The sequence below is a fragment of the Pezoporus wallicus genome, unplaced genomic scaffold (assembly GCF_028554395.1).
Source record: "Pezoporus wallicus isolate ANWC-B61680 ecotype Strahan unplaced genomic scaffold, APGP_CSIRO_Pwel_v1 contig_7820, whole genome shotgun sequence".
Taxonomy (NCBI): domain Eukaryota; kingdom Metazoa; phylum Chordata; class Aves; order Psittaciformes; family Psittacidae; genus Pezoporus; species Pezoporus wallicus.
Genome location: NW_026641900.1, coordinates 578,856 through 600,392, shown reverse-complemented (window position 1 = coordinate 600,392; position 21,537 = coordinate 578,856). Strand labels below are relative to the sequence as shown.

Here is a 21,537-nt window from a genome sequence, read left to right as displayed (position 1 = left end):
TGAGGGAGGACCTAATTTCTAAGCCTGGTGAGCTTCCTACCTTCAGCTTGATAATGATTGCACAAAACCAAATAGGCATAACGGTACAGCCTTCGTCCTACTTGTTCAGGATTATTGCATTGGACAGAACAATTTCTACAAATCCTCCCCCATCTCTCTTGTCATTTGAAGATACCCGGTGCAAAAATCTGAACCCTGAGTGTTTAGCTGAGTTAGGCCTCAAAAGAGCAGGCACGTCCATCCCTCGAGGGTTGAGCTAGGATGTGAATTCAGGATTAACCTGTGTGTTTTATGTATTTGGGTTGCTATAGCATTGCCAGGGGAGGCTTTGTGGTAACATTTATGGAAACCTGCATGCGCTGTGACTTTTTGTATAAAGGTTTGTCACCAGATCACTTCCACGTTGACTTCTGATTTGAAACTCGTTCCTCTCCTGGTCATTGTCCTCACTGCTGTAAGTTTTTATTCACCAAGTTTAAAAACAAAATATTCCTTCTCTGTATCACTTCTGCCCCTGTCTATAGCTGCCTCTCCTTCAGAACCAGTCGTGCACCGCTGCAGGTAAAGTGAGCAGCACTGCAGAGGTAAGAAGATCCAACCACTTGTAACGATCAAAGTTGTATAACTCGCACTGATTCACCATGCAGGGGTGTGGTAGAGCAGTTTCTATAATGGTAAACTTACTCACCGAAGTGGCCAGAGGACATTTTTCTTCAGAAGAAAACAGCCAGAGGGTATAAGCAAAAGGAAAACCTTTCTCCTTCTTAATTTCTTGTGCCTACTTCATCGTTACTCAGCACTAGACTGTTAGTCATGTGGCTGCTGTGGTGAGAAGATTGTGGGTTTGATTCTCAGCTAGAACAAACTGGAACAGGGGTAGTAGAGGCTTTGACAGTGTTCCTAGCCAGCCCCATGCACTATCCCTTTTGCCCTTCTTCCCCTCTCCCCACACATGAGCAGGCTACTCTGCTCCTGAGCAGGGCAGAAGCAGGGATGTTCAGTTTTACTTCTCCAGGGTAAATCTCCTGCTCTGGCACAGTCAGGCTGTGCCAACATCCCTCAAAATTCACCATGGATTCACCCAGGTCCATGCCTCTGCGTGGCTCATGTCAGAGGTGTCACTTAGCTCCCCTTTATGTATTTTCCACCTTTCGTAAAGTATAGCACCAGGTGGTGCTTAGAATAATATAGAATAACATTTATAAACTGGTATAATAGTATTTTGCTTCTCTCTACAGGGCCCCATGTCTCTCTCCATCTCCACTGCATGCCCAAGAGGATATCTTTTGGGTTCATGTACCACACTGTCTCTGCTAGGCTTGGCTCAGTCCCTGTCCTTTCCCTCACTAAAGTGTTATCAAAACTACCTGATAATTTGGATTGTGCTCATCTTTTAGCTACCCCAGTTCAACTCAAGGCACGTGGCTCAGACTGGGAACCCCAAAAGTGAGACTCTGGATTTGGAGAACTTGGTTGCGGGTGAATAGAGCTATTGTTCAGCTGCTCCCATGCCTCATACTTTTGCAGTCTGGTTGGATCCTGCTAGCTGTGAAAAATGCTTAGTTTGCACTGCACCTATTCTATGGGAAAGCAAAGTGTAGTTTTCAGAGCCATCTTTTCTTCCTCGTTTCTCCTAGTTTGCATCATGTTAATTCGAACTGTCTTGTCTTAATCCTTTTCTGCACTTGGGCCAGCAGCTGAAAGCCTGTGGAAGTATGTGTGCTTTATCCTCTCCATGCTCTGCAGAAACAGCTTTACAAACCACAGAGACTATTTAAAAATAAATGGCCATTTTTTGAAATCCTATCATTACAAAGCTGAGGCTTGGTTGTTGTCCTCCAAGTGCTTCATAGCAGCAACATTCCTGCATTTTGGGAATTGTGCTGTGTATTGAGCCAGTTGGAGTGATTCCAGAAGCAAAGCATGGAACTGTTGTGAGCGCTGTGTGCTCATGCTGTTGCTTTCTTTAATAGATGGCCTGTATTGTTGTTTTGTGGAATGCTTGGGTGTCAACTCATTGTCATTTGGAGTGTGGGGATGATTTTTTATTTTTAGAGAAGGATGCACAGAAATGATCTTTCAGAATTCCAGTTGCTTTCATTACTTCTGGCACAACAGAACTGAAAGCAGCTCCACTGCGGGCCTGTGGAACCCTCAGTTCTGTGATTTATTGTTTGATATTTTTATTTCTTCATATGAACATTTCTGAAGGTAAACACATGCTGCAAAACAAGTCTGTCTGAGAAAGTAATTGTGAAAGTTAAGTAATCCCTGGCAGTGTTCAAGGCCAGGTTGGACAGGGCTTGGAGCAACCTGGTCTAGTGGAACTAGATGAGCTTTCAGGTCCCTTCCAACTCAAACCCATCTGTGATTCTATGAAATATCATCCCAGACGATTTCTTAGGTCCTAAGCAAGCCACCCAAGCAATACAGCTTGCCTGGCACAGTCTGTAAGTACAGGGGTGATTTTTGCCTCCCTCAGATCTACTGTAGCCCCCTTGGGAGAAGAGACCTGTTCCTTGGATAACCCAACACAGAGTTGAACCAGAACACAGGGGCATCCCTATCTTCTTGTAGTCATCCCCTTTTAAATGGAGTTATCCTGGTTTCCTCTGAGGACCTGCTGCAACAGGTACTTACAGGAAGGCCTTCTGCCCATGATGTGATTATTCTCATGGACCTCATCAGGGCTATTCTGATGTGTATTTCCTGGGGAAGGGTCTAAATTTGTAATTTGAGGGTGGTGAGGCACTGGAATGGGCTGCCCAGGGAAGCTCTGAATGCTCCATCCCTGGCGGTGTTCAAGGCCAGGCTGGACATAACCTTGGGTGAGATGGTTTAGTGTGAGGTGTCCCTGCCCATGGCAGGGGGGTTGGAACTTGATGATCTTAAGGTCCTTTCCAACCCTAACTATTCTCTGAAATTATGTGATCTATTACAACAGTGAGCCCAAGGTACTTCCAGCATTGTAATCTTCTGTTTGTTTAATAATAGCTATCTTACTGATTTCCATACTGACACATACACGCTACAGCCGCACAGGCTGATTTCAGTTTGATCAAAACATAAGGATATTAAAGCCAGTTTGATCCACACCTAACAGTGCTAAAAGCAGGCACTACCTTCAGAGTCTCCATTTAAAGATACCAAAAATAAATAGCATACACACATGTAAATACATATTTAAAATTCTGTGAAGCCTTAAAAATGTTGATCAGTTGTTTTCTTCAGATACAAGTAGTTCAGCTTACTCTCCTGGGTTTCACCTGCTAATATATACAAGCCATGTGACTGATACTTTCCCAAAGTAAATACAGTTCTCTGTCTCTGTTTACCTATTGCTTCTAAATGATGTATTTAGAGGCATGCTACTGTCAGAGGACTTTGGGATTTGGCAGAAACCCCCTGCAGATCTGTGTAATGACACCAAAAGCCCACCTCTGGCACATTCAATCTCTCATCTCCCTCTGAAAGAGCCTTAGATAGCCCAGAGGCAGGTAGATGAATTACGCTGCTTTTTGGAAGTACTTTTTTTCTCTTGCCCAAGTGGCTGTGTGTTTGCTTTTTGGCGAAGGTCTTCGGTTCATCTGACCTGGGTGCATGGGTACTAAAACGAGATGGGTTTTTAACAGATTTCTACTTTGTTATTGCTACTATAGTTGCTTATTTCTGGTTTTGTTTTTTTTTTTGTGTACTCTTGAGTAATTTTGGGGTTTAGCACATGCAGAATTATCCAGGATTTCATTAGTCAGACTGGGGCACAGGTCAGTATAATTATTAAATCTTGTAATACTGCTTCTTTAGTAATGGCTCTATTACTCATTAGGAAGGTACATAACTCGCAGAAGTTAGATCAGTTCAGGATTACCCCAGTTTGCTCATGTATATTATACCAACATATCCTGATGGTTGAAGCTGAAAAAGACCACTTATGATTGTCAGTTCATTGCTCGCTCTGTGTGGTACTGTCAGGCAGTAGTACAGATCAGGTATTAATGCTTAATTGAGCGTGCTTCATTTAAATCAGAAGCCAAGAAGAATTGGTAGGGAAGATTTCTTACCTATGCCAGCTGCATAGCCAATTCTCTTAAGAAAAAAAGTAATCAGTAAATTGATTAAGGTTTGTACGTGGAAAATAACAATAAATAGGGTCTCTTTGTAAAACTGTCTTTTGCTTTGTTTTCCAGATAAAATAAGTTGTGTTGTACTAATGGCAGGGACAGCAAAAGCCCAATGCCAGATGAGGGAAAAGGAAAAGCCCATTTTGAGAGCAAACCAAGAGAGCATTTCGCTCCTGTAGGAGCAAGCCGTTAGCACATGTGGCTTAGATTGCTATAACCAGCTCTGTGGTTCAGGTTGATTGTGGCAGCAGCTCCCGCTCATCCCTGCTCAGGCTGCTGGCTGCAGGGCTCTGGTCTTCCAACACTGCCACCTGCCAGCAGCTGCTCCACACAGCAGCAGATTGTCTTGTCGACAAGCTGTAACTTTTTATTACAGATGTCTTAAAATTAATGGCCCTTAGTCTCCTCTCAGTCACTTGAGTGGGAATGAGGGCATCCATGTGAAGGAGAGGAGGCTTCTACTTGATGCATTTCATTCCTCGAACTCACCTCTGAATTTTTAAGCCTTTAGTTGTCATTCAAAGAAAGTCCTGGGAGACATTCTGCTACAAAAACAAGAGCAGCAGCAGGAGGAAGGAAGTCTCAGTAGGTGAAGTGATGCTCTTACAAGATGCATGTTGTTGGAAACTTGTCTTTTAGCAAAATTGTGAGCCTTTGCCTTTCTCTGCTGGTAGAGGCATCTAAAGTTGAACTGCATCCTGGCTGAGGGGTGCAATCTTCTGTCAAAGTAAGCATGTTTTGTCTTTTGGGGGCATGGGTGGAATCCAGAAGGAGGGTCCACCCTCATCTGCTATCATTCTTCCATTTTATAAAGTGTTTCTGGAGTACTCCTTGGCATGGTATTCATAAGCTGGAATAGCAAAAATGCAGGTTTTGGTTTGTCTCACAAACTGGAAACAAAAGAAGAAAGTACCTCACATGTCACTCTCCATGTGATTTCATTAGCTCTTATCCTTTATCAGGCACAGCAGATGTTCAAGGGTGAATCCAACACAAAAACACATAACTCAAAGTAATTTTTATTATCTCTGGAAGGCAAACTATTTACAGCAGCAAAGTAACAGGGAGGAGTATGAGCATATGCCACTGTACTCTGTTTGCTTGGCCTGTGGCCTCTTGAATAGCTTCTGCTGGGAGTCCCATGGTTAAGACAGCATCAGCATTTCTCTTACCGTTTACTTTCTTGTTGTCCTTATAGGATATTTTATATGGACCACTGCAGCAGCCTATTGTCTCCGTATCGGAGCAATGCTTCCTGCTGCATACAAGTATTTTTCAGTTTGAGGTGCTGGTGGCATTTATATCCAGTTTAGGCTCTTTTCATTTGGTTTGCACTGCACAAATACAGATGATGAGGGTAATTTTGAAGACTTTTACAATCAGAAACTCTCTTTTTTGAGTTCTTAGAAAATATAATTTAACCAATAGAAGTATGTGAGTTTGACCATGCAGGACATTCTGTGTTAATAAACTTGTAAAATGTTACTCATTATCTTGCCACAAATAAATTAAATGCTTTGCATGCTCCAGAGGTTTATGGAAAACTGTCAAAATGACAAGCTGTTTGATAGAATTTCTAAACATTTGTTCAGGAAAGTGTCACTGTAACTTTTAGATACTTTCTTGTACCTTCTTTTTATTTAAGGACTTTGTCCATAAGCCATTTTTAATCCTGTTACAGTTTTAAAACCTCTTCGTGTGGGCTCCTGAACCCACTTTACATCCATTTAGATTTCCGTATATTTTGCTTTGTCAGGAGTACCTCTTTGATACACTCAGGCCAGTCTGCAGGTTTATTAACATTATTTCCTGAGGAAAAAAGGGCAGTGCAAGAAGTAGTGTTTGTTCACACTGGTAGATACTCTTAACTTTGGAACATGATTAAGCACAGAAATGCATGGATATGTGTAAGCATTTGAAAGGCTGCAGCCCAGCTCAGTATGGCTGAACTGCAAAGACCTGATCAACCACCAAAGGATGAATAGTAGTTACTACTGGTAGTGTAACTCCCATCTGCTCTCCTGTGTTAAAGTGCAATGTCTATCACGAGTTACTATGGAGCTTCCTGACTGCTGTGTGCTGATGCACCGTGATAATAAAACACTTTTGCAAATTACAGGTGTCTCTGCAAGCATTCACAGGGTTGAAGCTTACCAGACCCATGCCTCCAACTACAGTGAATGTACATGATCTTCTTTCTGATTGTATAAGTTACTGGATCAGGAGTTCTTTATCTTTAGTAAAATGTTGATAGCAGTAGAAATGTGTAAGCTCAGTCTGATAGGCAAACTGTCTTCATTGCCTTGTAAATATAGCATGTTTATGGCACACCTTCTTGAATGATAAGGAATCCTTAGGAAGATCTATGCCCAAGACCTTGAAGAGTGAATTTCATAAAAGACATGTGAATTTCAGTGATTCAGTTTCTTCCTCCACTTCTGGAAGGATTCACTAGCCCATGAAGAATGGGCCTTCTAGTAATTCTGACTTGCCAGATAATCATGAAGAAAGATGTGAATGTGCTCGCTGTCTCCTTTGCTGTTAGTATTGTTAACCATAAAGCTTGTTTTATTTCTTTTTAGGTGAGTGCTGAGTTGATTCTTTATCATGACCAGCTAGTGGCTGACACTGTTTTATGGCTGACTGCTGGGAAAGCTTCACTGGAGAAGGAGCTGCATTGCACATAAAGTGGTGTTTGTGAAGAGCTACCATTCCACCAAGCTGGATGAGCCCAGGCTGACCAGAACTAATGAACATATCCTTTCAATAACAACTAATACCATGTAATGCCTGTACGAAAAAGGTAAGGCTTTTGATGACATGACTTCTGTTTTAACTGCTAGCATACAACGAAGTCTCTGTGCGTACCTGATAGCAGAGCACAGTTTTCAGTGAGACCCTCTGATTTTGCTAAAATTACCACAGCTTTGAATGTTGTTGTCAATGTTTCATTCAGTGTTTTGAATGAAAAATAAATACCTCTTCAAACATGGATGCAAATGGGAAAAAAAAATCCCCTGAAACTGTGCTTAATTGGCATTACAATCAGAAAGGATTCTGACCTCTGATAAAGGTACATGGGAGACAGGGTAAGGGAGAGGTAAAAAGCTGAGACAAACCCCCTACCTATAGCACTGAATGGGTGAAACTGGGGTGTGTGTGTGTGTGTGTGTGTGTGTGTGAGAGGGCATATTTCTCTCCCAGGCTGGGTCTTAACTTCATGAGAGATATAAAGTAATTTTCTTCTATGACATGTCACCAGGAAGAAACAGATACTAACAGTGAGGAGCAACTCCCTCATGAGCAGGGAGATAGGGAACCAGGGCATCAGGAGATTTGGAGACGGCACCAGCCCTGAGCAGGCTCTTCCACCAGGCAGCAACCAGGCAGGCATGGTATGAAAAGCCTTAGAATCCCATTTCAGCAGGTGTTTCAAGCAAGGAAGATGTGAGAATTCCTCACCCCAACACTGGTGCTACCACAAGAGAGACACGGACCCAGTGAGCTCACCCCACAGACAGTGTTTTCATGCCACAAATGGTGTTTCAGAGGTAAGTTTTAGGCCTAATGAAGTGTGTTGAAGGTGCTTTAGTGATCATGCTTTTTGTTTTCTTCCTGTGAAAACTGTGTAACAAATCTGTGTGTATTGCTTCTGCCCTGCCTTAGGTATGATTTCATTATATAGGATATCATTATATATAGGACTTAATTATGTAGGATATAAGAAAGATTTGTTAACTGAATGACTTATGGCAGGGATTTAGTGTGGAATTCAGTTGCTGTCACCTCTTGTCTTTATTTGATGAAAGAGATGAAACTTTCTGCATTTTCAGAGTATTTTAGCAAGTTCCCTGCTGTTATCTGGATGCCTGAAATGTTATTTGATGCCTTGTTGTGATTTGTATGTTTCTCACACCGGGTGACGTTAATATTTAATGAATTTGAGACCATCACAAAGAGAAAATTCGATGCACATGGTGATATAAGTACTCTCCTGTGGTAGCTCTCACTTGAGAAATTATTAGGGTAGATTTTTTTTTCCCCTATGGCTGTTGCTTTAGAAGGGTTGTGGCCTGACTGGAATTGGAAGAGGGAAACATAGGCACTTAATACAGATTTAGAAGTAAGAAAAAGCGTTTGCCAAAAAATTCAGTACATCTTTCCAATGGAATAAACCATTTGGATAGGTGAAAATCTCTTCTGGAGTAGTGCATAATAATATGTACCTTGACAGGCTCATCTAGGTTTAAAATGAAGGGGAATGTAAAGATGATGTTTCCCAGAAAAAGATATACATCCAGGTTACACACGTTATATTTATGTACCTATGTGTTTATAATAGTCTACACTATGTGGAGCAAATCTGGTACCCCACTTGCGTTTCTAGGGACTATAAACCCCTTTTAATAGCACGTAAACGATCATATTTGCCTGTGCAGCTTCAACTTATATGGACTGAGGTTGGGAGCTAAAAGTTAAGCTTTCTTTTCTCATAGAGATGTCTAGTGATGTCTGCAGGTTTGCCAGTACCATTTTTTTCCTATCACAGGTGCAATTTTAGCTATTTTAGGACTTCTGTTTCCTACCCTAAAGGTAGGTGAGAAATTGTGTTAGAAATGAGGTTCACATATCTTACTTTTTAGAACTAAGCTAAGGCTTTCAGACGTCTTGGCTTTGGGGGTTTGTTCTTAAAATTAACTTGTAAATCTAACTGTCTTGATTCTTAAGGGGAAGGGGAAATGTATTTAAAGTAGTCCTGTGTGTACCAGCCTGCCATGCACTTGATTTGCCATTACATTTGAGATAGCAGCTCACATCCACCTCCCAAAGAAAGAAAGTAAGAACCTGTATAAATCTGAAAACAGTGTTCAGACTCGTTTGCTTCAGAGAGTGTTTATTTCCCCAAATGAAACATCACAGTTTGAAGGAAAACGGTTTGTGAAACAGGCTTGGGAGGATCTGTCACAGAAAATGCCCCTGCCACACACTGCAAGTGTCATCCCGTCCAGTGCGTTTCTATGTGCAAAAGCTGGGTTTCAGTGATGTCCGTGGGTACTACTGCCCGTGTTTCTACCTAGGACAGGAAAGCGTGGACCTACAAACGGGAAGCGTTGAGGAGCTGCAGAGGTTGCAGCACCCGCCGGGTAGCCGAGAGACCGGGAAGGGAGGGAAGGGAGCGAGGCCCCGGTAGCTGTCACGCTGCAGCTCCCCAGCCCCTCGGGCGAGAGGCGGGGTGAGCCCAAACCCCGATGGGGAGAGCTTGGGCCTGAGAAAGCCTCTCCGGGCAGGGGGGCAGCGGCGCCGGGAAGCGGGACTTTGTGTTGCGGCTGCCGCTGGAGGGGGGGGGCAGCACAGGGGCCGGGAGGGAGCGGAGCGGGGCGGGGGGGGACCGGAGGAGAGCCGGGACGGAACCTCGGCGGTCCAGGCCAGGCGGGGAGCGGAGCCTCGCCGAGGCGCTCCCGCGCTCCCTCCCGCTCTCCTTCCCTTCTCCCCTCTCGCTGACAGCTGGCAAGACCTGCCCGCAAGCACCAGCGGCTCTGACACCAGTCGGGCTGCGGGGCCAGGGACGAGCCCTGCGGAGGCGGCCGCGCTCTGCCCAGGTACCGGGGTTTGCGCCGCACCAGCCCTGCCACAGTTTCCTCCCCTCCTTACTCCTCTGTTACCTTTTCCTCCTCCTCGTCTTCCCTCCTCTTCTCCTCGGTCCCCTCTCTGCCGATCCCCCCCGCCCCACCCGCGGGCGCAGCCCCCGACGCCGCGGCCGGTCCGGGCGGTGCTCGGCGGGGCCCGGGAGGGAGTGGCCGGGCATCTCCCGGCAGGGAAACGGGGTCTGGGGCTGGCAGCCTGTCTGTGCGTGTGTGCGCCGGGGGGGAGGGAGGCCTGGGGGCCGGGGGGTGCCGGAGGAGGGACTATGGGGAGAGGAAGGTATAAGAAGGGATGCGGGCAGGGGAGGGGGGTGATGGAAAGAGGGGGTGCGGGGCCGAGGGGCAGGCGCTGACAGCCGCTTTCCCTGCACCCACAGTCCCCTCCCCCGGTGCCGCTGTGGGGTGGGACTCCCCGGCGGGCCACTGTCTCCCGTCCTGTTACCCTTACCCACCCCACCGGGGTCGGTGCTGGGCCGGGCTCCCCCACCCGACGGCGCGTCCCCGGGACAGCGGCTCCTTCCGGGACGATGCCCCGGCGGCTCGGCGGGGGCTGGCCGGTGGCTCCAAACCTCGTCCCGGCCGCCGCTGTCCTCCTGGGCGCGCTCTGCTTCCCCGGGGCTCTGGCCTCGTCCCTGCTCACAGGTAAGCGGGCGCGGAGGGGCCGCTGAGGGTGCGCGCTGTCCACCGGCCGCCGGGACCCGCCGTCGGGCGCGGGAAGGTGCCACCGCGTGGTTTAGGGCAGGTGAACGCGGGAACCTCGCTCCCCCCCCCCCCCATCCCCTTGAGGGTGATGTTTTCCGGACATCTGGGGCACGGAGGGAAACGCCGAATCAATTTCTAGTGCAATCGAGGAGCCATTATATTGTGGGAAGTGATTCCAACGTGACACAATAGCGGCTAATCAGCGGTAGGGCCATAAAGGGATTTCTAGTTTGATGCCGTTTGACAGTCAGCCTGCTAATTTTGACTCATTTGCCAGTTGCCGGCCATGCGTTACAAGGATGCTTGGTTCCCGGCTCGTGCGACGCTCCTGGTCCAAGTCCTTGCAGTGTGATGGACAGCTTTCTGCTGATCTCAGTGAGCTATGGAGCTGTTGTTACAGAAGTCTCCTGCTTTGCGTGGAGTACTCGTTATTCTCCACACGTCATCTGAGAAGAGAAAAAGCGTCCTTCTTTGCTATAACTGGGGCACAAAGAAAGCCTAGGTTGGTGTGGCAATAAAGGGCCAGTCATTCCCTTTGGAATCTTACAGAAATGCTGAGCGTCCATGCCTGCTTGAAGTGGGCAAAGTAAGGCAAGATTTTAAATCAAAGGCTAGGGGTTAAACGTGAGTGTGATGAGGACAGTTTTCAGAGCCAGCTGGGGGAATTCTGTCAGTGTTCTAAAACCTGTGTTTCTGTTACAGGATCTGTTGCAAAATGTGAAAATGAAGGGGAAATTCTGCAGATACCGTTTATCACAGACAACCCCTGTATAATGTGTGTTTGCCTGGTAAGTTTGGATTTCAGATAGGAAGAACATTCAGGCCTGTGCTAAGAGTAGCTGCATGGAGAGGGGAATATTTAACATAATCAAATCTTGGGTACCTCTGTCGCCTTCATGTAACACAAGGTTATCTCAGAGCTGAGCTAATGGAAAGTAATCCCATCCGTGATCTGGCAGTCATTTCTTTGGCTTTAAAACTCTGGGGCTCAAAGTTGTACGTGACTTTAATTTGACATTGCGAAACCACATTTACTATGCGAATTTGGGCCGGGGGGAAGAACAAGTCGGGGTGCACACAAAAGTCTTTGCATGTAGTTCAGCAAAGGGAGTGAAAGGTAAGGCTTGGAAATGCTGCTGCTTCGAGCTCCCACGTGCTTAGTGTCACACGGTGGTAGCTGAGGAGCAGCGCCAGGGTGCAAGGTGAAAGCTGCAACGTGACTCTACATGCTGTAGTAAGATGATGGTGAAACCATAAGCGATGCTTTCATCGGGGCGCTTTGTTCCAAGGATGACGCTGCCTGCTGTGCTGGGAATGCAGTGGTTAATAATGTCACTAGCTGATACACATTTTGGGGAGAAACATTCCCTTTCCTTATAAACTCCACTTCGGAGTTAAGCGTTTTTGGGAGTAGTTCAGCTGGACAAGCCAAGGCTTAGGAGATATTGAAAAACAGTTGTTCTAAATAAAACTGCCTACAATGTATTTAAAAGAAAGCCATAAAACCTTAATTTGCTGTTGAATGCAAAGGAAAGTATAGACCAGAAAGCACTATGTTTTACATTTTGGAAGTTATAGAGTAGCTGAATGTACAGAATGTGCTCTACTTTAGGACTAAAATACCAACATACCCTCTCCCCCCTTCTATTATTGCTCTTAATAATAGTAGTATTAGCCAGCATTATCATGTCTGTAAGAGACTTAAAGAATTGTTTCAAACTGCCTTTTAGAAGGCAGTTTTGGCAACTGTAGGTCTCTGATCTTGAGCCTGTCAAGTCAATCGATGTATTGACTTCTATAGATTTTAAGTGAGACACGGTGATAACTTTTTAGCTAATAGTAATAAAGAATAAGTTATCAATTCTTCTGAGTAGAGGAGGAGGATGAGGATGAGGATGGGATGTGGTAAGTAAAGAAATCAAAGGGAAAACAAAAAAAAGAGACAAAGCTGTGTTTTATCATGGATCAGCTTCCCAAGTATGTCTGCCACCACTCTTGCTAATGGAATCTGGTGTTAACCAGTGAGGAAGCAATTTATCTGTGAAGGAGCAGAAGTTCAGCCTTGGGCATCAGGGCAATAATGCATCAGGGTAAAATACTTGTATTTATAGATCTCTCTAGACCTTGGCTTTATGAAATCAATGAGCACCCTTTTAGTGCATGAACATGAAGAACTGCAAAAAGCATTGGATGTAAGAACTCTAAATCTCTGTGGTTTCTGTGGCTTGCTTTAGTGAAATGGCAGCTGAGGGCATTTGGCTCCTCTCTGTGCAAGGAGGACACTATGTCTTCTTAAGAGTACAGATGCCTGATGAATTCCTGCTGTTACCTGCACTGGATACGCTCTCTTTTATTTTTGCCAAAGGATATATGTGATCTCTTTCTTGAGTTGGAAGCTGGGAGACCTGGTAGAGGAGAAGGAAGCCAGTCTGGAGATACTTTAACGCTGTGCAGCATCCAAAGCAATTGGATAGCCTCTCGCTGAAATCTTTGTTCAGGCCTGCCACGATGGAGAAGATCAATTTTATGAGGCCTGGGGAGAGCAGAAACAAAAGAAATGATGTGGTGATTTGTGTCCAGGAGTGAAGAGAGAACCAGGTTTCCTTACATCCAACTGGAAATATTGATTGTTTATTAGCAATTCAGTGAGGAACTTCCTCTAGAAGACTGCTCATACTCTTCAAGTGCATACCTCATGGATGTTTGTATTGTAAGAAAGGAGCAACTAGAGTGATTAATCAGCTGTTCCAGGAAGGAAGCATTTTTTGTCCAGGAGAGGACAGAACATTCAACAGAGGGCACTTGTGTTAAAAACACCAGTAAAGTAACTGAAATACAGGATTCGATTATGGCAGGTCTTCCCTAGTGGTGATTCATTTCCATGGCTGCAAGCTGCCGTAGATAACTGGACAAGTTATAGAAATCTAAATGGCTCTGGGAAGAAGAGGAATATCTAAATAACTCCCTTCCAGGACTTTCCCTATCTCACAAATGAGAGAAGACAGAACTGAAATGTGAGAACTGAATCATCAAGTGCTTGACAGAACTGACTGTAGGTTGTGTCCTGAATGGGGATGCATCCCAGCAAGGGAAAAGAGGGAGGCAGCATAAGCAAAGTGATCTCCAGCTTTCTCTTCACAGGCTAAATCACTTGGGAGGGCAAAGCAACAGGTAGTGAGCTCTACATAAGCTCTTAGTTTGCTTCTAGCTTTTGTTTTAGAGATACTGTTTTAGAGATACTGTTGATCATGAGTACAGAAAGGACACTGGTGTGGATCTCCTAGACACAGGCAAGTCTAACTACCAAACAAGATGAGTTCTTTCTTGAACATCTGCTGTAACATGTGGGAAGAGAAGTTGTGGTGGTAGGGAATTCAGACTGGGGGGTGTGTGCTGGAGATTTTGGGAATGGTACATAGTCACCCACTTCTAAAGTACAGATAATGCTTTCCTAATAAAGAGGCACTGCACGCACCGTGAGATAGCTCTGCTTGGACTTCCTGATTTGTGAAAATGAAACATGGTGGAGTGTGCAGAACAGCACTGATGCTTGCCCTTAATGTAAGGAAATAGGTAAGACTCAGTATGTGTGTTTGTAAATGTACGTTGTAGCTCCAGGTACAAGAACAACCAGCTGAACAAGCCACTACAGCTCAGATGTGGAGTTCCCTAATTTGTAATTTATATGTCTCTACTTTATGGTCTTAATAATGCCCTTAAAAATAGTAACTTTTTAAATCTGTAAGACAATAGTTTCTGTGTGAGCCTTTACAATTACAACACTTTAGCGGTGGTGTATTGCTGTCCAACTAATCATCTCTAAGCACTTAATAAACACAGGATGGATTTGATCTCCAAAGAACTGGTCATTAATTACAGCTGACTGCAAGAAGTGGCCACTTTTATTTTATTTTTAGAGAGAAACATCAAAGTCAGAGAAAGATTGTGGTTTATCCACAAGGAATTTCTTGTGGGAGTGTGATGAAAGCTCAGGTCTCCTAACTCCTGGTCTAATGGATTGACTACAAAGCCATCCCTTCTCACTTCATGCACTTTCACTTTACAAGTGGATGTGGGTTGTATAGTCACAGTATGATTGCACTCATATTCTTTTTCTGTCTCTCTGACAATGGGCAGGCTGCACAGATGCCAGGATTTTGGTGTGTTGGTTCTCCTGAGCTCTCTGAGGCACAGATGGGCAAGGGCAGATTAAAGCTGACTTCATGATCGAGAGGTTTTGAGAACTATGATTTATGACTTGCCATTGCTGTCTGCTTAGTGCTGTTAGAGCTAGTGTGCTTTGGTCTTCTGCCCACTTCCACTTTGCATGTCTGTGGTTCTGCATCTCCGAGGAGACATGCTATCTCTGGAAAGCCACCATGGCACCTGTCTTTCCATAGGGTTTGGGATACTGGAATAGGACAAAGCAGGCTGAAGGCAATTAAGATTTTTAGATTAGGTATTAGAAGCAGTGTCTTCCCTGAAGGGTGCTCAGGCATTGGAACAGGCTGCCCAGGGCAGTGCTGGAGTCACTGTCCCTGGAAGTGTTCACACACTGTGTAGATGAGGCCCTCAGTGACATGGGTTAGGTGGTGGCCTTGGCAGTGCTGGGGTAATGGTTGGACTTGATGTTCTTAAAGGTCTTTTCCAACCCAGCTGATTTTATGGTTCTATGATTTTGAGAGTACCTGCTTTCATGTGCCTTCACTTTATGTGCTGTTCAACGAAGATACTGTTGAAAGCACTGGCATCTTTAGTATTCAGATCTAATAGGTAAAACAGATATATGGAAGTTGCACTAGCAAATGTTTTTTTTGTGAAGCTAGGTCACATAAAAGTGCAGGACAGCCCATTTCTGAGGGCCATGAGTGAACATCCCATTGCAGCTGTGTTTATAGCTACAGACTTCTCTGATGAAAGGATGGGAAATGATGCAAGCTGCAGCAAGCTCTGTATCAGAGGAAGATGAACAAGCGAAAGGAAACTCTGGATGTGATGGGCAGTAACAAGGACTAAGTCAAACAACTCTGTGAATTAGAAATACTGTTGTCGAAAAGAGGGAAAATATTATTTCAGATAATGATGTGGCCCTTGACAGTACAAAGAAAATATGTCAGAGAACATGTGACTGTGAAATTATTTTATGCTTAGTGGTCAATGGTAAGAAAATCTCATGTCCTGCTGGCTTCTGAAAAATCAAAGTAGTGCAAGTGTGGGTTATGAAGGTGACTTGAAAAAGTTTGGGTTTTAAAGAACTTGCCTGAATTGGCAATGATGATTATAGGTGAAAATACATAATCCTGATGGTATTCATAACAGAATTATATTGATTCTGTTTGAGAAATGGATTCTTATATTCTGGTTATTAAATCCTTTAAGACGCAAGCAATTGTAACTACACTAATGCAAAAATTATCTTCTAAAATGCTCTCCCACCTCTCTAAGCATCTTGTGTCCTGGCGGTGTGCACTTGCAGCCTGGAAACCTGGGCTGCATCCCCGGAGCATCAGTTCAAGGGAGGGCATTCTTCACCTCTGCTGTGCTCTGGGGAGACCCCACCTGCAGTCCTGATCCAGCTCTGGGGCAACAACACAAGAGGGGCGTGGAGCTGTTGGAGCAAGTCCAGAGGAGGCCATGGAGATGCTGCGAGGGCTGGAGCAGCTCTGCTCTGGAGCCAGGCTGAGAGAGCTGGGCTGGTTCAGCCTGGAGTAGAGAAGGCTCCTTAAGAGGAGACCTTAGAGCAGCTCCAGTGTCTAAAGGGGCTACAAGAAACTTGGAGAGGGGCTTTGGACAAGGGCCTGTAGGGACAGGACAAGGGGAATGGCTTTAACCTGACAGAAGGGAGACTGAGATGAGCTCATAGGCAGAAGTTCTTCCCTGTGAGGGTGCTGAGGCGCTGGCACAGGGTGCCCAGAGAAGCTGTGGCTGCCCCATCCCTGGCAGTGTTCAAGGCCAGGTTGGACCGGGCTTGGAGCTGCCTGATCTAGTGGAAGGTGTCCCTGCCCATGGAAGGGGGGCTGGAACTGGGTGAGCTTTAAGGTTCCTTCAACTTAAACCAGTCTGGGGTTCTGTTATTTGTGGGAAAATGATTTTATTTCAGTCCATAGGAGCATTTCATGTACCTTGTGGCATTTGAGGAAACCTAACATGTCATGTATGACAGTTCCAGATTTTTATATTTCGAATGTGAAAGTTTTGGGCTGAGAGTAGTAAAAATTCTGCTAGTAGAAACAAACTTCATAAATGTGAAAACTCGCCACATTTTGTTAAGTTTTGGGCTTTCTGTATATCAAGGATTTTGAAATGTTAGGATGAAAATGCTATTAAAAGAACATTGAGGGAACTTTTGATTAGATTTTTATATGGGTGTCAGCATATAAAATAGGCATGGAATATTTAAGTTCAGCTCTGGTACAAGTACAGTAAATGATCAAGCACAGCAGAGTTTTTGTTGGTACAGCTTTTTGGCTGGAAGGTATCTGAAACTCAAAATAGAAATAGGCTCACACCTGATATTACGGCATTTGCTTTCAAGAAATCTATTTCAACATGCACTTGGAAAAGACATAAAAATGCTACAGCCCATCAGAAATAGATGAAATGAGAACCTGTGCATAATTGTAGGAGGAGAACATAAAAACACCAGAGAGTTAACTTAGCCTAAATTAAACTTGTGAGTGCTGAGTTGGTTGAAGATGAGATGAACTCGGCAGTGACAACGATGACCAGTGTTGGTGGTGGTGAGAGCCATGTCATTTCATGGCCATTTATCATCATGGACCAGGAACACCTTGCCAGAAGCAAGCAGAGATCCAAGAACAACCTACCCGTTGGCCAGTGGTGTGTGTACTTTTGAAATGAATGTACTAAAAATGCCAGCCGAAAGGGACAGGCGAGAAGCCAGGCACTACAAAGAAATAGGTGAGCATACCTCAGCTATCAGTGGCCTTCACATTGCAAGAGCTTGATCATTTACTGTACTTGTACCAGCACTGATTCATTCTCTATTCTTTCAAGAGAATGAAGGGGTTTATTTTCAATGTGTTCTTTGTGGGGAGAAGAGGATTCTTCTTATTTTCTTAGAGGTTTTTTTCCCCAGTAATTGAGAACAAAGTGAGTTGTGTCAAGGAACAGCTGATAAAAGCCAGTAGTGATCTTGACAAACCACATCTAACCCAGCACCATTTCCCCCACCTTTCTTCCTCTCCCCTCATGCCTGCGCTTCAGTCTTGCCAACTGCACCTGAGGAGTGGTAATCATATGTCTCAACCTTTTATCACCTAAATCCAGAACAGAAGGAAATGAATGTGAGCCAGAAAGTGTAACCAAGTGTTGGAAACCTGAGAAAAATTTGGAGACAGGAGCTCAGGAAACTAGAAATCAGAGCTTTGCTTGGCGTAAGCTTTATTCGGCATGAAACATCATTCTGTAGTTTAAATTTCCGCCTTTAAATCCAAATGTGCAATGTAGAATTTGACCTTTGCTCATTAAAAAAAAAAAATACATTAAATTCATCGTTATAAGACCTAGTGTTCTACCTAGTTTGAACTGACAGAGTAGTGAAACCAAGTGCAAGCAAACCAAAAAACCCAGAAGAAATAATCTCAACTCTTGGTCCTCCCTGCATATACCTCTTAGTTCCCCCCAAAACCCCTCAAACAACCCCAAAACCCCAGACCAAACAAAACACAAAACCTCATTGCAAACTAAAGCAAGAAAGCTACTAGATTTGTTGTTGTTTTTTTTTTACCTATAGCATAGTTGATTCCTGTGGCACAGTACACAAGTTGGAAGTGCAAAGCTAGCCTGAGAGCAAGTGTTTGACACATGTTCAGTGAAGATGGCAGTGGTTTAGTACAGCAGGATTCAATTGTTGTTGCGTCAAGGTATAATGTGGCCCAGATGACTTTTAGTGGAGAAGTGCATATTAAAAAAGAAAATAAAAATCATCAAACAATTCTTTCATACCTATTTTATTTAATTTCAATAGTTTACATACATCAACTACAGAATCTACCAAGGCTGCATCTTCTTTCAATTTAAATATTTTTGGTCTTTATTACTTTATAGTATAATCAGCTTTCTCTTCACCCACAAAAATAACAAACAAAGAGACACAAAAGCCTATGATACAGTAGTGTAGTGGTAGTTTTCACTCCCATATTACTGCAAAAGAGAATGTTGTTTTGATCTGTGAGTGAAGGGTTCCTGGAACACAAACATGCTCCAACACAATAAAAGCTGTATTAGTTTTTATCTCGTTTTAAAAAGATACAGATGTATATGCCATCTCTTAAATAAAAAATGAGAAAACCCAACACCCCAAAAAACAAACCCTGAAAACAAAACCATACGTCCATGTCTGGTGCAGCTGGGTGTCGAATATGCACTTTGTCGTGGAGACCAAAGAACAATGTGTGTGTGTGTATGTATATATCGAGATGGTTTTGTAAGTGATAAGTGAACTGAATCAAGAGCCCAGAGCTGGTTAATTACCTGTTGTGGAAATGAGTGCTTTGGTAGGCTTCCCTGAAAAATGATTCAGGTAGGTTCAGTTGTTCTTGGTTCATGTAAGACCTGTAAGACAAGACTTTGGCCTTTCTGAGAATGAAACGCAAACTATCTATGGTAGGTGATGGTTACTATAGCTTGAATCCTCTAAGTTTTCAGTAACAGTGTTGAGGCAATGTTCAAGTCGGTTTACTCCCGTATACAGATATAGCCACCTTGCCCAAGTTCTACCGTGTGCAGCATCTCATCCAATTTTCTTCTCTGAGAAATGATTATGGATGGTATAGCTGTATGTTGTGTATGTGCCATCTGTGGGCCTTTTAAAGTCCACTTTCTGCGCTTTGCTTCACAACCCAAAGCTGCCTCAGAGTATGGCACATCCCTATGCAGGTATGTTTGCCTTCAGTTTGCTGTTCTTTAGCATGACATTTAGTTGATTATTAACATTGTGCACAGTCGTATGTGACAGCTTATGAGGAAGCCTTTCTGGAAATATGCAGGCTAGGAGAAGCTATTTAATGTTGTTCTCGGACCACATGGGATAGTGAAGAGTTCGCTACGTGCACATATTCTAACTTAGAGTCAGCTGCTTTGAGCAAACATACATGTGCACACAGTGCTGAACTGATTATAGGTCTTGGCAAAGCCCTCTTGCAAAAGATCTGGTGATATGTCACTGTAATGATGATGAAGATCCAATCCATCAAGTATGGAAATGAGATTCTTTTTGGCATAAATAAAGAATCAGAGAACTCAAATACAAAATAACATATTTAAAATATCTAAATAATATGTGGGAAAAATATGGAGGGCACAAAAATGCCATAAACTAAATGGAAAAATGTAATATAAGTTGCAAATGTCTTTGGAATGTGTCTACAATAAGTGCAAAATAGATCAGTTTGAGTTAAGGCACTTTTTTATTGCCAATAAGAAAAACATTATTAAAGAGCTGGTCCAATATCAAAATGGCATTTTAAAAGCATACGGTTACCTGTATATAGTTTTTATTAGCTTTCAAGTTTCTTCCATTGAGTTGTTAACGGTCTTTTTAAGAATTATGGTCCTGTAATTGAATGACTCAGTGTCAGTACTTCTGCTGTTCTGCTTTGTGCTGCCATATAAAAACAGATATTTTTTCCCCACCAAATATCTGGTTTTATTTCCCCATCATGTTTTAATAGAAATTTTTGAGGGAAGAAAAATATTAAGCCACAACCAAAAAATCAAATGAAAATGCAACTGTTTTATATTGAGCTTATGGTCAAATAAAAGGCCATTGTGAAGAAAAAACAATATTGTATAAAAGCTTTTACCTGTAATACTACTATTAAAATGACTGTCATACCAGTACTTGCTCATATTGTACCTAGTAACTACTGTAGTTACTTCCTCTGAGGCCTCTTGGCCTCTTCATCTTATACATTTAGCTGCGGCTAAAGAATTCCTAGTCTGACCATTTGTCCAGTTGAGTTCTTTGCAGCATTTTGCATTCATCTGAATCAAGTGCTGAGATCTCGGTCCAAGTACAGTGTGGACCTCATCCCTTGTCATCCCAAGGAGCTGACCTTGGGATGACCTTCTGAGACCTGGATTTCGTATACTTTTTGTCTGTTTCTTCATTTATTTATTTAACTTTATTCCTGCCTCTTTCCCCCCACTCCTTCTGTCCTATTTTCCCTCTGTGTCTGGAATCTAGATAGTGAGTGTGCTCTAGTGTGTCTGCTCTAGATAATGGTCCAAGATGGGCTGCTAAAATAGGAGTGCGTACTGTCATCTCACTGAAAAAATCACATCTTCATGCATTGTCTGTGATTTGCATCCTTTTAACTTGTTTCCTCCTCCATTTTACACATCCTGGCTGTAGATTTAATTTTCTGTATTGTATCTTAGATTTTTCAGGGAGGGAAGCATTGTACATTTGTGCTGTAAAGTGCTATGACAGAAGGCACTACTGTATTGCATTAAAGTTGGAGATCCATTTGTTCTTGTGAGCACAAAGGACAGAAATGTGATAAAAAGTCATTTGGAAAAATGATGTGAAAGATTTGATATATTTTACCTGGCAAATTGAGCCCCCAGTTTTTCTGGGTCCCTGTTTTAAGTAAACCCTTCCACAAAGCTTCAATGTTAAAGTTTGAATTAGGTCTTGTCTTTAACTCTGCCTTAGAGCTATGCTTACATGGTTACACCGCCTTTTGCTTCAGAGCAGGTCTAGTTCACGTAGGGTATCTGCAGTTGGTCACATTAGTGACATGGTTTAGTGATGGACTTGGCAGTCCGGCGTAACAGTTGGACTCGATGATCTTAAAGGTCGTTACCAATCTGGTTGATTCTTTGATTCTGTGGCAGCAATGCTGCCTTGTGAATGCATAAACCCCAACAACTTACAGTGTTGAACCTTTCTGTGAATCAGGTGTTTAGTGCAAATTCCTCAGCCACGTAGACGCTTCCATTTCAATTTTAAATGTCTCTTGTGCCAAGTACTGTATTGGTTTTAACATCCAGAGTGGTGCCAGACTTGGGAAGTTGAAGACTACCATTTCTACTTTACCCAGGTA

The 21,537-nt window shown here is 43.6% G+C and overlaps 1 protein-coding gene and 1 long non-coding RNA gene across 5 annotated transcripts in view; one reads left to right on the top strand and one right to left on the bottom strand.

Annotated features, from left to right (window-relative positions):
- Nucleotides 1–8,988: 8,988 nt before the first annotated feature.
- LOC130608101 (uncharacterized) lies at nt 8,989–10,030 on the bottom strand. Its single transcript, XR_008974450.1, has 2 exons — nt 9,785–10,030; nt 8,989–9,195 (listed from the first exon to the last, which is right to left on the bottom strand). It is a non-coding gene; the product is annotated as an uncharacterized LOC130608101 (long non-coding RNA).
- Nucleotides 10,031–10,091: 61 nt separating this feature from the next.
- Nucleotides 10,092–21,537, top strand: part of BMPER (BMP binding endothelial regulator) — a 146,953-nt gene continuing 135,507 nt past the window's right edge. The window contains exons 1-2 of one of the 4 annotated variants that reach the window (XM_057425760.1): nt 10,092–10,405; nt 11,168–11,253. In XM_057425760.1, coding sequence (XP_057281743.1) covers nt 10,291–10,405; nt 11,168–11,253 — 201 coding nt within the window. In that variant the 5' untranslated portion in view covers nt 10,092–10,290. Of the gene's footprint in view, nt 10,406–11,167; nt 11,254–21,537 lie in introns of those variants that run through there. The other 3 variants (XM_057425758.1, XM_057425757.1, XM_057425761.1) reach the window with 3 other exon arrangements.